We start from the raw sequence: 14367 nt of genomic DNA, 5'->3' as shown, positions 1-14367 counted from the left end.
GCATCCTCACCGCCAATGCCCGCACCCGGGTGGCACTGCTGTTTATTAAGACTATCCAGGCCACTGCCGACACCCTCTGGCAGTCTCCAGCCTCCATTCCACCAATGGCAAAGGGAGTTGAGAGAAAGTACATGGTACCCTCTCGGGGGTATGAGTACTTGTACGTTCATCCTCCTCCCTACTCCTTAGTTGTCCAGTCGGTCAACGAAAGGGAACACCATGGCCAGCAGGCGCCTGCCCCAAAGTCCAAGGAGGCCAGGCGGATGGATCTCCTGGGTCGTAAGGTGTACTCAGCTGGGGCCCTACAGCTCCGAGTGGCCAACCAGCAGGCTCTACTGAGTCGATATAACTATAACATCTGGGCAGAGGTGGGTAGGTTCACCAAACTGCTACCCCCGGACTCACGCCAGGAATTTAGCTCGTTCCTGGAGGAAGGGAAGAAAGTGGCCAGGACCTCTCTCCAGGCCTCCCTAGACGTGGCCGACTTGGCGGCCAGAACTTTGGCCTCGGGCATCACCATGAGGCATATCTCCTGGCTCCAGGTCTCTAACCTGCCTCCTGAGCTTCAGTACACCATCCAGGACTTACCCTTTGATGGCAAGGGTTTGTTCTCAGAAAAGACTGATCCCAAGTTGCAGAGCCTGAAGGATAATAGGGTCATCATGCACTCGTTGGGCATGCATACCCTGGTAACCCAACGTAGACCCTTCAGACCCCAAACACACCGCCCGTACTTTACGCCTCGGCACAGACAGGACCTCAGTAGAAGGCACGGGTGGGGTGGCCGTAGACGCCAATCCGGTCCCCAAGGGGGCCAAAACCACGGGCCCTCTAAGGCACCACCGGAGCCTAAGTCCAACTTTTGAAGGTGTGCCCGGGGATGGCATACCAGTCTCAAGACAGGATCCTTCACCTCCTTTCTCCAACCATCTCTCCTACTTCCTCCTGGTGTGATCCCAACTGACTTCGGATCTTTGGGCTCTACGCATGGTGAAGCAAGGATGCCACCTCCAATTTGCTTCATCCCAACCCTCCTGCCCCCCATCCTGGTCCCTCTTCAGGGACCCCTCTCATGAGCAAGTCCTCTTACAAGAGGTAAAGTCTCTCCTCGCCGCGGGAACCATAGAGGAGGTACCATTAGACGAGAGGGGGAAGGGGTTTTACTCCCGCTATTTTCTGATTCCCAAGTCCAAGGGAGGCCTCAGACCTATCCTAGACCTACGAGGACTCAACAAATGGATGCTCAAGTTGAAGTTCCGCACGGTCTCCCTGGGAACTATTATCCCGTCCTTGGATCCTGGAGACTGGTATGCCGTCCTCGACATGAAGGACGTGTACTTCCACATTGCCATCTTTCCACCACACAGGAAGTACCTTCGCTTTATGGTCAACCACCAGCACTTCCAATTCACAGTCCTCCCCTTCAGCCTCTCCACGGCCCCGAGGGTGTTCACAAAGTGTATGGCTGTCGTTGCCGCCCACCTCCGCCAGCAACAGATACATGTGTTCCCGTATCTGGACAACCGGCTCATCAAGGGGACCTCTCAGACTCAGGTCTGTCGGCATAATTGCGGACCTATTCTCCCGGTTGGGCCTACTCCTCAACACCGAGAAATCCACCCTGGTCCCCACACAAAGGCTGGACTTCATCGGGGCAACGCTGGATTCCACTCAAGCCAGGGCCTACTTGCCGCAGCCCTGTTTCCAGGCGATCGTATCGATCATCCGAGGTTTGCAGGCCTCCCCAATCACCTCAGCTCGCACCTGCCTCGGCCTCCTGGGGCATATGGCCGCATGTACTTATGTGACCAAGTATTCCAGACTCCACATGCGACCCTTTCAAACGTGGCTCCATTCGGTCTTCCGCCCGGGCGGGGACCCTATAGACGTCCTCCCGTCGTGACAGTTCCCCCGAGCCCCCTCTGCTCCCTCGATTGGTGGCTAACTCCATCCCTGGTATGTGTAGGGATGCCATTCCATCCACGGCCGCCGTCGCTGGCCTTAATGATGGATGCGTCATCCCTCGGTTTGGGGGCCCAACTAGGTCACCTTCGTACCCAGGGCTTTGGTCCTCCCAGGAGCTGACACTCCACATAAATGTCCGGGAGTTGCGAGCAGTCCGCCTTGCGTGCCAGGCGTTCCAGCAACATCTTCACGGCCGTTGTGTTTCTGTGTTCACGGACAACACAACAGCCATGTACTATATCAACAAACGGGGGGGACCCGCTCGTCTCCCCTGTGTCAAGAGGCCATTCGACTCTGGGATTTCTGTATATCCCACTTGATAGACCTGGTGGCGTCCTTTCTCCCAGGGGTTCGGAACGCTCTGGCGGATCGGCTCAGCCGGTCCTTCCTCTGTCATGAGTGGTCAATAAGGCTGGATGTCATCCATTTGATCTTCCGGAGGTGGGGATTTCCCCTCATAGATCTGTTCGCCTCCCGCTCGAACAGGAAGTGCCAGGAGTTTTGCTCCTTTCAGGGTCTCTCTCCGGGGTCGATCACAGACGCATTCCTCCTGTCGTGGAGGCACCACCTGCTATATGCCTTCCCTCCATTTCCTTTGGTGCACAAGGTCCTGTTAAAGCTCCACAGGGACAAAGTGCATCCGATCCTGATTGCGCCTGCGGGGCCCAGACAGCACTGGTACACCACCCTGCTAGATCTGTCCATGGCCACCCCAGTTCCCCTCCCTCTCCTTCCAGACCTGATCACTCAAGACCACGGCAGGCTTCGCCACCCAGACCTGCAAGCCCTCCACCTCATGGTGTGGCTCCTGCATGGCTAAACACAGCGGAGTTACGCTATTCCACTCCGGTACAGCATATTCTCCTCAGTAGCAGGAAGCCTTCCACCCGCTCCACGTATTTGGCGAAGTGAAAATGCTTCTCTTGCTGGTGCGCAACACAGAGCGTTACTCCCTCGGAGGCCTCGATTCCCACGGTCCTAGACTACCTCTGGTACCTTAAGCAGCAGGGCCTGGTGACATCCTCTCTGAAGGTGCGCTGCACTTAGCGGCTATATCCACTTTCCAGCCAGGCAAGGGTGGTCACTCAGTGTTCTCCCACCCCTTGGTCTCTCGGTTCATTAAGGGCCTAGAGCACTTCTATCCCCCTGTATGTCGCCCTGCCCCTACCTGGGATCTCAGTTTGGTCCTAAACAGACTAATGCACCCACCCTTTGAGCCACTAGCGACTTGCTCGCTCCTGTACCTATCATGGAAAACAGTCTTCCTGGTGACCATTACATCGGCCAGGCAGGTCTCCGAGCTGAGAGCGCTCACTGTGGACCCGCCGTACACTGTCTTTCATAGGGACAAGGTACAACTGCGACCTCATCTGGCATTCCTCCCTAAGGTAGTGTCTGCCTTCCATATCAACCAGGACATGTTCTTCCCGGTCTTCTTTCCGAAGCCCCACTCTTCTTGCCGGGAGCAGCAGCTACACTCCTTAGATGTACGCAGAGCGCTCGCTTTCTATATTGAGCGGACGAAGCCCTTCCGGAAGTCTCCCCAGCCGTTTGTGGCGGTCGCGGAATGGATGAAAGGTCTGCCAGTCTCCTCCCAGAGAATCTCCTCCTGGGTGACAGAATGCATCCGCACATGCTATGACCTAGCTCATGTCCCTTCGGGCCATCTCACAGCGCATTCTACCAGAGCTCAAGTGTCATCAGCCGCCTTCCTGGCGCACGTGCCTATCCAGGAGATATGCCGTGCAGCGACCTGGTCATCGGTCCACACCTTCACCTCACACTACGCGCTGGTCCAGTAAGCTAGAGATGATGCAGCCTTTGGCGCAGCGGTTCTGCATACTGCCACATCTCACTCCGACCCCTCCGCCTAGGTAAGGCTTGGGAATCACCTGACTGGAATGGATATGAGCAATCACTCGAAGAAGAAAAGACAGTTACTCACCTTTGTAACTATTGTTCTTCGAGATGTGTTGCTCATATCCATTCCAAACCACCCTCCTTCCCCACTGTCGGAGTAGCCTGCAAGAAGGAACTGAAGGGTGGCCGGGTCAGCTGGGATATATATCTGGCGCCATAGCGGCGCCACTCCAGGGGGCACCCAGCCGACCCGCCGAGTGTTGCTAGGGTAAAAGTTTCTCCGACAAACGTGCACGCGGCGCGCACACACCTGACTGGAATGGATATGAGCAACACATCTCGAAGAACAACAGTTACAAAGGTGAGTAAATGTCTTTTTCTGGTACATGTTCATGGATTCTGGTATTAATTAAAGTCACTAAATAATTGGAATGTTACCTAATGTGAATTTATTTTGATTTATTATTAGTATTTGTATTATGGTAGAGATGTGCTACATTCAGATTGCCATTGGACTAATAGTTTGGGAATTAATTTTATATGGAGCCTGGTTCAAATAAGGTGGTAGAATGAGGTACAAATTACATTTCCATACAACAGTTGATTTCTCTGCGCAATACAGGGAATTTACCTTGTGTAAGGACAAATGGTGATACTTACACTTATGCTTCCTTGTTCCTTTTGGTGCATGAAGGCCATTTAATTTCTACAGAGAGTATATGTTGAGAGGATGCGCTGATTCATCACATACCTCAATCATCCTGCCTACATGCCCCTTCTTCAGCCTGCACTGGCCAAGTTTTGGGCTATACTGACTTCTATCATCCCCCAGCTGAGTGGTGCTGATAGCAGCTTTCAGCCACCACAAACTCTTCCCAGAGATTTTCCGTCTTGGGGCCCCTGTATCTACACTGGCAGAAGCTCAGGCTGAAGCTATCCTATAAAATATTAAACATTTTTGTCATTTCTACTTCATTATGTACAGACATATCACAGTGGCACCTAGAGGCCAATGCTTAATTTGTGCCAGAGCTTGCCAGGGCTGAGCTGCGGCACCTCTAAGTGTGGCAGATCATAGCCTGGTACCTCTGGGCTTGCCACATCAATTATGAGAGTAAAAAAAATTGCTCGAGCCCCAGCACCGATTTGCTTGAGCAGGTCAGACTTGGTCCCTTTTGGCATTAGAACCTATGAAATGGTCATCCACAGGTTTCTGAATCCTTAAATTGCACAATCTAGACAAAGGTGGGGAAAACTGAACTTTAACTCTGTTAAACTACCAAGATTGCACTTTGCAAGTTGTCATGGTAAAACTCATTGCGTTTTCAGATCAACGCAATTTTTGCCTGAGTAAAGACGGTAGAATTTGGTTCATTAAGAGCAGGCAGCAAAGACCTCTTTATTCATGGGAAAAGAGTTACATGGTAGAGGTCAGTTTTGACTAAATAAGCGAAATCCTGGAATCCTTAATCAGGCTACTGAAACTTGGAGTGTGTTTATACCTTTTTATTTCATAGCCAATGTCCTATACAGTTATCACAGTAGAAGTTTTGTAGTTGTTCTACTTGGCTGTCTTCCAAATATAGGATTCCATTTATTGAGGTTCATAGATTCCAAGAACAGAAGGGACCAAGTCTGACCTCCAGTATAATTCAGGTCATAGAACTTCCCCAAAATAATTCCTTTTGACTAGACACAGCATTTTTTTTTAAATCCAGTCTCGATTTAAAATTTGCCAGAGATGTAGACTCCACCATGATCATTGGTAAATTGCTCCAGTGCTTAGTTACCCTCACTGTTAAAAGTTGACACTTTATTTTCAATCTGAATTTGTCTAGCATCAACTTTCAACCATCCAGATCTATGTTTTAAGTTCCATTAAAAGCTCTCATTTTGAGTGCTGTTTGTGGAGAAGGATCTCCTTTACAAAAATATCACCTGTGTCCTGGTGGAGATTTCCTGCTCAGAGTGCAAGTGTCCATTCTAATCTAACCTTTTTCTTTGGGAAGAGAGAGTCTCAGTGAAATAAAGTATGTTCTCATGGTGATGTCCCCTAATTCCACTGGAGAGTACTGAAAGGTTATCCCTTTCCATTACTATTAAAAGCATTACATCAAAATAGTTCCACTATTAGAAATGTAGTGCTGTTACAGATGGGTAAGGTTGAGGTAACTCTTCCATTCTAAATCCCTATTTTCAGTCTTTTTGTAAGTTTCCCAAATTTCATTTTGTGCTGCAACTTTTAATATATGGTCTCAATCCATATGTGATTTTTTTTTGTAAACCACATAGTTTAATATGCAAAGGTAACTATAGTGTGCATATGTAGTGGTGCTGGTCTCAGGATATTAGAAATACCAGGTGGGTGAGGTAATATCTTTTATTTGACCAACTTCTGTTGGTGACAGTGATGAGCTTTCAAGTCCTGTGTAAACTTGAAAGCTTGCCTCTTTCATCAACAGAAGGTGGTCCAATAAAAAATAAAAGATATTACAACTTTAGCAGTTTATTAAATAGCTTATTAAATAGTTAAATAGCTTATTTTTTATGAATATTAAACTTTTTACCTAAACAATGGAGACAAAAATACAGTCAAAACATTTATTGATAAAAGGACTATTGACATTTTGTAAAAGATGTAAATGCCATAAGTGTGCTTTTTTTAATATGACATTTGTTTTTTAACAGAATGTACACACAGAGTGTTTTATTAAGTCAAGTGAGGATAATCCTGAAGCAGCAGAAGGAAGTACTGAACATTTACTGAAAACCCCTGAGATGCCTTTATTTATAAGACTATCAGAATCTAATGGGAAGAAAGCCCAGTTTCCTAAAACTCCTCCATTTGAATTGTAGGATTTTAATTTTATTGATCTTTTAAGAGCCATGTCATGTTGATGTGCATTTTATAAACATTTTGATTAATTTTGCTATGCAAAAACACACTCTTTTCCTGCAAGACAGTGCTGAACAATGTTCACGTTTTATTAAAATTATTATGATAGCAAATAGAATTTTGTTTCCGAGGGACATTCATACTGAAGCAGACTTGAAAGAGAACATTTATATATATTCAATAGTGTACTGGGCACTTATTCTTTGTTTTTCTTTTGTTTTATTTGAGGCATTGATGCCTAAATAAGGGCCTTCTCCCCCAGAATCTAGCTGCTTATTCTCTGTAATACTGAAATGAAATCATAATCCTGCATTTATGATCTCACACTCTATTGCCATGGAAATGATTGAGAAGACATAAATCTGATATTATTTCTTAACCACAGAATCTGCAGGAGAAAAAGATCTGTCTGTTTATGTAGGCCAAAATTGCTCTGGCTTCTTTTGCTGCTATATTAGATTTGAAATTCATGTTTAACTAGCTCTCCAGCACACAAAACCTTTTTCAGCATTACTACTTTCCAAATAACTCTCTTATTGAGAATTTGTGTATGTGAGATTGTATTTGATTATTTATTTTTTACTTCCAATTTCTTGTCACACATTAGTAACAAGTTTGGATGTTTCCCCTGGTATGAAAGTCCTTCTGTTAAGGGATATTTTTACAGTATATTATTGATTTTGGTATTACAGCATTTATCTGTAAATAAGGTATTTTTTGATGTTTGATCTTTTGCTCTGACTGGTTACAATGAACTCACTCTGCTTCTCCTGGTGGGAAAGAACTCCATAGACAGGGGTTATTTATGTCTGTGGGAAACATTCAAAGGATGAACATTTTTTTTTTAATCTAATGAAAAAGTTGCTAGACTGTGTAGTTTTTCTTTCTTAAACTCTTTGCTTTGGGCATCTGTTCGGGGGAGAAACATATGATATGCTTAAAGTCGCTCCATCTCAAAAAAGATATATTGGGATTTGAAAAGGTTCAGAAAAGGGCAACAAAAATGATTAAGGGCATGGAAAGGCTTCCATATGAGGAGAGGTTAATAAGACTGGGACTTTTCAGCTTGGAAAAGAGATGACTAAGGGAGGACATGATAGAGGTTTATAAAATTATCCCTGGTGTGGAGAAGGTAAATAAGGAAGTGTTATTTACTCCTTCTCATAACACAAGAACTAGGGGTCACCAAATGAAATTAATAGGTAGCAGGCTTAAAACAAACAAAAGGAAGTATTTCTTCACACAATGCACAGTCAATCTTTGGAACTCTTTGCCAGAGGATGTTGTGAAGGCCAAGACTATAATAGGGTTCAAAAAAGAACTAGATAAATTCATGGAGGATAGGTCCATCAGTGGGTCCAGGTTCAGGAATGATGTCCCTAGCCTCTGTTTGTCAGAAGCTTGGAATGGGTGACAGGGAATGGATCACTTGATGATTACCTGTTCTATTAATTCCCTCTGGGGCACCTGGCGTTGGCCACTGTCGGAAGACAGGATACTGAGGTAGGTGGACCTTTGGTCTGACCCAGTATGGCTGTTCTTATGTTCTTATTAGTAATATTCTTACCTACATTGTACTACAGGAAGCAAGTGTTGGTGTAAGGGCCAGGAATTAATGACAGAGGAAAGTAGAACAAGAAGCCTGGTTCTGATTTCACATAGGTGTAAATCAGGAGTAACTCTTTAAAGTCAATGAAGTTACACCATTGTAAAACCATTGTGGGAACAGACTCAAACCCAATATACCTAAGGGTATTTTATTAAATCATAGGGTCTGTTTTATAACTCTCAATATAAAATGCTTTCATATGTTTCTTCCTTTCTTTCATTACAGGAGTCATAATTTAGGTTGTGCAGGACCAGCACCAAAATCACCTGCTTTTTCTTTTCTTATGCCCTGTACCCAGAAGTCACCTGGCTTTAATTTATTTGACTCATCTGTATTCGGAGCAGAAAATTCATCAGACCAGGTAATATTGAATCTTAAAGGTATGATCAGTTGATTTTCACAAAGTGAAATATTCTCAGAAAACTTCATTGATTGTGTAGAAGGTTTCCAGCATCCTTTGTGTTCACTTACATTGTCACTTGTTTACTAGCTTGTTTACTTTTATAAAATAAATCCTTTGGCAGTGCTTTTCTACTGCTAATCCCAGTAAGAGAATTTCTGATCAGGTATGATTTTTTTTCTCTTTGGGGCTGGCCCTTGTGCTTTTGGTATAATGGAAGGCAACAGGGCTCAGATTCTCAAAGGTATTTAGTTGCCTAATTCTGATGGAAATGAGGCATTTAAATACCTTTGAGGATCTGGGCTGAGGACCCTTCTGCCACTTCTGGCTCCTGAACAGAGGAAAGAGGGGGTGGTTCTGCTACTCTTCCCTTCCTTCAGACTTCTTTGCTGTGTCCCCCTCCCCAGGGCATAGCTCAAGTCCCAGCCTCTGCTTAGGTTTCCAAAGAGGCAGCAGAAGGAAATTGCTTTGATTCTTATCAACTTGAAAAACAGCAGTGAAAATTGACAGGACTTTGCAGATACAAGCAAACAATGCATTAGTAACACTCAATTCCAGTTTAGAAGGCTTACTTTGCAACCATACATTAGGGCTTTTCTTTCTTTTTCTTTTTTTTAATTTTTTTAAAGAAAGCTTAGCTTCTGCAAAGGGTGATATCATTTACATGGGAAAGTTTCCTACTCATGCAGAGCAAATGGATTTTTCAAGCCCTGAATATGAATCTGACATCTCCCCAAGTTATCTTTTGGTTGAGTTTCTGTTGTGGAATGGCCCTGTTGTGTAGTCCCACTGCCACATGTAAGCCTGGCAGATCTGGCTGGGGCAAAAGGACATAGCTAGAACTCCACGGAGAGCTTGGGCTGTTTAAATTGCACTGGGAGCTGAACCAGCCCCCTGCTGCTCCCAGGGATGGGGATTCACAAATGTAGCATGGAGCCATTTTTGCCTCTCTGTTCCCCATCTTCACACCTCAGCTGCACAGAGGATTGATCCCCTCATGTTATCTGCTCTATAGAACTTTTCAGAAGCCATATGGAAAGATTAGTAATTAATCAGAACATCTGTATAAAATGGCTTACTAAAGTAGTGAGTGCTTGTGCTCGAACTTCATTCAACAAAAGAATCATAGAATTGTAGGACTGGAAGGGTTCTTGAGATCATCTCTGTACCCATGGCACGAAGATCATATTACAACAACATTTTACTGCAGTCAGGGCCGGCGCAATCCATTGGGCGACCTAGGCAGTCGCATAGGGCACTAACATTTGGGGAATGGCGACTGCGGTGGCTGGATCTTCGGCTGTCCCGGTCGTCATCGGTATTTCGGGGACGGGACCTTCTGCCGCCTCTGTGAGGGGCGGCATTTCGGGGGCGGGACCTTCCACCGCCTAGGGCGGCAAAAAAGCTGGCGGCGTTCCTGACTGCAGTAGCTCTTTGCAGTGTGTGATATAGCTTCATACGCCAAAGAGTTGTCATATAAAGGCTATCCAACAGGGTGACTTTGGATGCCATCTTTCTGTGAGTTGCTGATTACTTTTTGGAATTAAAGATGGAATGATAACAACAACATTAGCCCTTTACCGGAATATGCTGCCAGAATTAGAAGCTGGTCAAAAGCTGATTTTTTTGTACTATAGTTTTACTAGTTACCACTGTAGTGAATCATTTGTATCTTTAAATATTGACTGAAGAGGTAAAACAGACTATTTTAATGTCTTTAAATGTAACTATTTAGATAATTACATAATTTCATAATGATTAAATTTTTTAAAATTAATCAATGCTTATATCAGTATTATAGTTTATATTATAGTTTTCTTATCTGTTAAATATAATGGCTACTATGTTTCAGACCGATGAAAGTTATTCTGCAGGAAACATAAACCCTGTTTCCCCACACAAAGATATTGGTAAGCTTTGAAAGTGAAAAGTACTTTTATATACCAATTTATTCTATTCATATTAGTGTAATTGATGATTTAAACTTGTAGCTCTGTTCAAGAAGAGATCCCTGATTTACAGAAATGTTGTTCAATGATGGTGCAATGGTAAAACTGTAACCGTGTAATTTGTGGTGCATTGTATATATGTGTATTTGAAACAGCACAAAATATGTCCCTGAATATTACATCAGAGAGCCACAAAGACTGGACAACATTTACATGAAAGAGGAGGCAAGAAGATGTGGGAGGAGAGAGGCGGTGGAGGGGCAGTGGGAAGTCTGGCATTAGATGTACTTGGAAAAAATCAAGAGATAGAACACCAAGGTGAAAGGAGCAATTCTGAGAGCTTTGTCACTCATTAAAAAACCTAATTTCTGTCCTATTAAATGTAAAACAGCCATAGCACAGCTAAATGCCTATGAGTTACCCCAAGGCTTCCAGTTCATTGTAATTGCACAGTGGATCTGTTAATAACATTTTGGGCTATCAATGTAAGAAGGAGAAGTTGTGTATCTTTGGACATCTCTTTCTAAAGTGCAAGTAATGTTTCCATGTTGTTAGTGAAATCCTTGGACCTGACTCTGCTCTTACTTCCTTCTGTCTAAATCAATGTAAAATTGATGTGAATGAGAGGAAAATCAGACCCTCTGGGCCAGGTCCTCAACTGGTAAATATCAACATGGCTCCAGCGAAATCAAAGGAGCTATTCTGCTTCTACCCTCTTGTTGACAGCCTGCCTTCACTGAAGTCAATGGGAGCTTTGTGCCAGGATTTCACCCTCTGTCTCTCTCTAACATCATAGTGGGAATTATCATCTCATCTCATTTGGAGCATAGAACTTCACAGGCCAGTCATTATCTGTTAGACTATAGCAAAGCATGTATATATAATTGTATACATATGTGTGATACAAAACTCATCTTTATCACATGTCTGTGGGATTAAACTCCTTTTTTAAGATTTTGTTTTGGTATGGGAAAGTGTGTAATTCCATGTTATGAAATTCAAAACTCTGATAGTTAAATAGTTCTTTTATCTGTAGCAGTGGCTCTTCTTCAAGTGTTTGTTCATGTCAATTCCAATCAGGTGTGTGCACGCCGTGTGCACGACAGCTGGAAGATTTTTTCCTTAGCAGCATCCACAGGGTCGGCCTGGGCGCCCCTGGAGTCATGCCTTTGTGGCGCCCAATATAGGGCCCTGCCGCCCCGTCCTCCCCAGTTCCTTCTTACTACTGGTGATGGCTAGCTGGAATAAACTGTTGCTCTTGCTTTGCTAGCACATTTGGGCAGTGTCCACTTTTCGTGTTTATAGTTCTTAGTAGTTACTAGTGTTAGTTAGTATTAGTAGTATTTCATAAGTTTCCTTTCGGGGGTTCACCCCACCAATGCTCCCTCAGTACAGGGGTATGTCCCAGTCCCCAGGTTCAAGCTCTGTGAGGACTGTGGAAAATTTATGCCTAAGAGCAACCTGCACCCTTCCAGTCTGCAGTGTCGTGGGGAGAGCCACCAGAAGGAGAGGTGCAGAATTTGCAAAGGGTTCTGCCCTAAGACCTTAAAAGACCAGGAGAAAAGGCTCAAGATCCTTCTACTGGAGGTGGCACTCTGGCCACAATCCAATCCGGGATCGGCAGAACCCACGCCCAACACCTCCCCGTCGATGCTCAGTGCTCCATCACCGATGGTGTGTGAGCTGGTGCCAAGGAAGGACCCCAAGGAGTCACAGCACCGCCACAGCTCTGCCCATAGACAATCTTCTGTCAGGCACTGGTCTCAGTCCCTGGTGCCTCAAAAAAAGAAAAGTCCAGAGAGGGGTTGCTCTCCCCTCTCCAAGCCCAGGGAGCCTTCGTCAGGGAGACCTGACTCAGGCCATGTCACCTCGACTCCTCTGCCTCTTAGTGTCTTGTCAACTCCTGCTCCATCCAGGGTCCTGTTGAGTTCAAATCCTCACCACTCTCTGGACTGACATGGTGGGCAGCTCCAGCTCCCCTCAACGCCGGAGGCATTTGAGGCAGCTCAGGACCTTATGCGCCTCACAGTGCTGTCCTCCCTGCAGAGGAGATCCAAGTCACCGATGACCACCCAGCCCCCGATCCCATCAAGGGGCAAGCCAGCAATGATGGTGCGCCGATCCTCATCTCCAACACATCTCTCCCCGGCACAGTCCGCCTATGTGGGGGAGCTGAACTGGTCCCCCAGTTCTCGGCACCACTCACTGGCGCCACGGAGTACCACTTCTTCGTGGTCGTCCTTTTTGGAGACCTCGGAGTCGGAATCCTACCACTTTGATAGGACCAGGAACAGAAGGTCCAGGTCCCAGCGTGACAGCCTGCTCTATCCAGCGCTGTGGCTGAGAGCAGTGCGCCTGGCATGCCAGACTTTCAGAGCCCACCTAGCAGGGAGATGTCTCTCAGTCATGACAGACAACGTCACGACAATGTTTTAGATAAACAAACTGTGGGATGCACGCTCCTTTCCCCTGTGCCAGGAAGCCTTCATTCTGTTGGACTTCTGTGTGGAGCACTTGATACACCTGCAAGCATCGTACTCCCTGGAGTACAGAATGAGTTGGTGGACCATCTCAGCAGGTCCATGGCCATGAGTGGTTCCTTCACCTGGCCATAGTGGACTCAGTCTTCCATCAGTGGGGCTTTTCATTTTGTGACCACTTTGTAAGAAAAGAACTTTTTAATGGACCACCTCCCTTCTCAACACCCAATCCTTCTACAGCTTGTCTCAAAATATTTCATTCTGTGGACCATTAGGAAGGGCTCTATAGAACACCATGAAAGGCTCTAATCCGTTAGATGCAACTGTCTTGCTAGCCTTCATTGAACACAGTGTCTCGGTAATGGGAGCTCCATTTCTAATGCATGAATAAACATGCCATTGTATGCTGATATTCAACAGGATGTTAAAGTACTGTACATTATTTCAGAAATACGGTCTATTGTTGCAATTGTCTTACAATAAGATTTAATCTAATTTAACAGATTAATTAAAATATGTATTCCCTATAGGAAGCTTATTTGGGAAATCGGAAAATGAAGATGCGTTTACATTTTCCTTTCCGTCAGAGTCGTCATTTCATGAATATGGGGATGGAAAAGATGACTTCAGTTTTCCATTTGCATTTGGACAGGATCAGCAATCATCACATTCTTCCTCTCTGAAAGGTTTTCACTCTTCATCACAAAATACAAAGCCATTTACACTCTTTTGAATATATTTCTTGACTTCCTTTTGTATATTTTTGCTGCTTAGCCTTGACCCTTGTTTTCAGCAACTTAAGAAAAATCCGTAACATTTCACTTCTCTGTCATTTAATGTAAGCTGACATTACTGTACTTGCATCAAGAGCATTTAAATATTCTCCACTAATCATACATGCTCTGAGATGTTTTATTTTTATCACTTTTAATGATTTAATGTTGTGTTTTCATGAAACCTTTTGATAAGCTCTCCTTTAACTTGCACATGTTAACATAAACAGCAAAAATGTCAATGGGCAATAGCATATTCAATTAATTCAGTACCTTTTACTAAGTGTTAAACCTCCATGTTGAATAAATTAAATGTATGATATCAAAAAATGGAGGCTGGTTTTGGTGTCAGTTATAGCAACAGAACACTTGCTGTCAGTAGTATAAATACTGTTTTGTATGTTTTTAATTAACTCATTTATTGTAAAAAAAAAT

The 14367-nt window shown here is 44.8% G+C and overlaps 1 protein-coding gene across 1 annotated transcript in view; it reads left to right on the top strand.

Annotated features, from left to right (window-relative positions):
- The window catches only part of C4H14orf39 (chromosome 4 C14orf39 homolog), a 50789-nt gene extending 36648 nt beyond the window's left edge, over positions 1-14141 (top strand). The window contains 4 exon segments of the mRNA XM_030559294.1: positions 6514-6677; positions 8556-8691; positions 10583-10640; positions 13690-14141. Of these exon segments, the coding sequence (XP_030415154.1) occupies positions 6514-6677; positions 8556-8691; positions 10583-10640; positions 13690-13892 (561 nt within the window). The 3' untranslated portion in view covers positions 13893-14141.
- The last annotated feature ends 226 nt before the right edge of the window (positions 14142-14367 follow it).

This window comes from Gopherus evgoodei, chromosome 4 (genome assembly GCF_007399415.2).
Source record: "Gopherus evgoodei ecotype Sinaloan lineage chromosome 4, rGopEvg1_v1.p, whole genome shotgun sequence".
Lineage (NCBI taxonomy): Eukaryota > Metazoa > Chordata > Testudines > Testudinidae > Gopherus > Gopherus evgoodei.
Note: the sequence above shows the minus strand (reverse complement) of the source record. Positions and strands in the feature narration are given on the sequence as shown.